At 37.9% G+C, this 290-nt stretch overlaps 1 protein-coding gene across 1 annotated transcript in view; it reads right to left on the bottom strand.

Moving 5' to 3' along the window:
- The window catches only part of LOC119585967 (kinesin-like protein unc-104), a gene marked incomplete in the record, with an annotated part of 145,723 nt that overhangs the window by 52,620 nt on the left and 92,813 nt on the right, over nucleotides 1-290 (bottom strand). Inside the window, 1 exon segment of the mRNA XM_037934681.1 lies at nucleotides 27-109. Within this exon segment, the coding sequence (XP_037790609.1) occupies nucleotides 27-109 (83 nt within the window).

The following is a 290-nucleotide window of genomic DNA, read 5'->3' as shown; positions in this document are numbered from 1 at the left end:
AAACAAAACAAGTCTCAAACACTTACGTTGTGTGACCAATAGGAGTAGTCATAGTTGAAGCTCTTGGTGGCGTCCTTACTTCCGGGCGGGGCTTTGGGGTTCACAATACCTGCGAGAAAGAAAACGGGAAATGATGCAGCGTTACTGCCACGTTTGGAAAGAAAACGGGAAAGGGTATGATTAGAACACCCAAAATGCCGACATAAAACAACACTGATTTTTAAAAAGAAAATGATAAAAAAAAAACAGGAAAAATGAATTAAATGTTTATAACATACATACATACATAC

This window comes from Penaeus monodon, chromosome 20 (assembly GCF_015228065.2).
Source record: "Penaeus monodon isolate SGIC_2016 chromosome 20, NSTDA_Pmon_1, whole genome shotgun sequence".
NCBI lineage: Eukaryota > Metazoa > Arthropoda > Malacostraca > Decapoda > Penaeidae > Penaeus > Penaeus monodon.
This window is presented reverse-complemented; position numbering and strand designations above follow the sequence as displayed.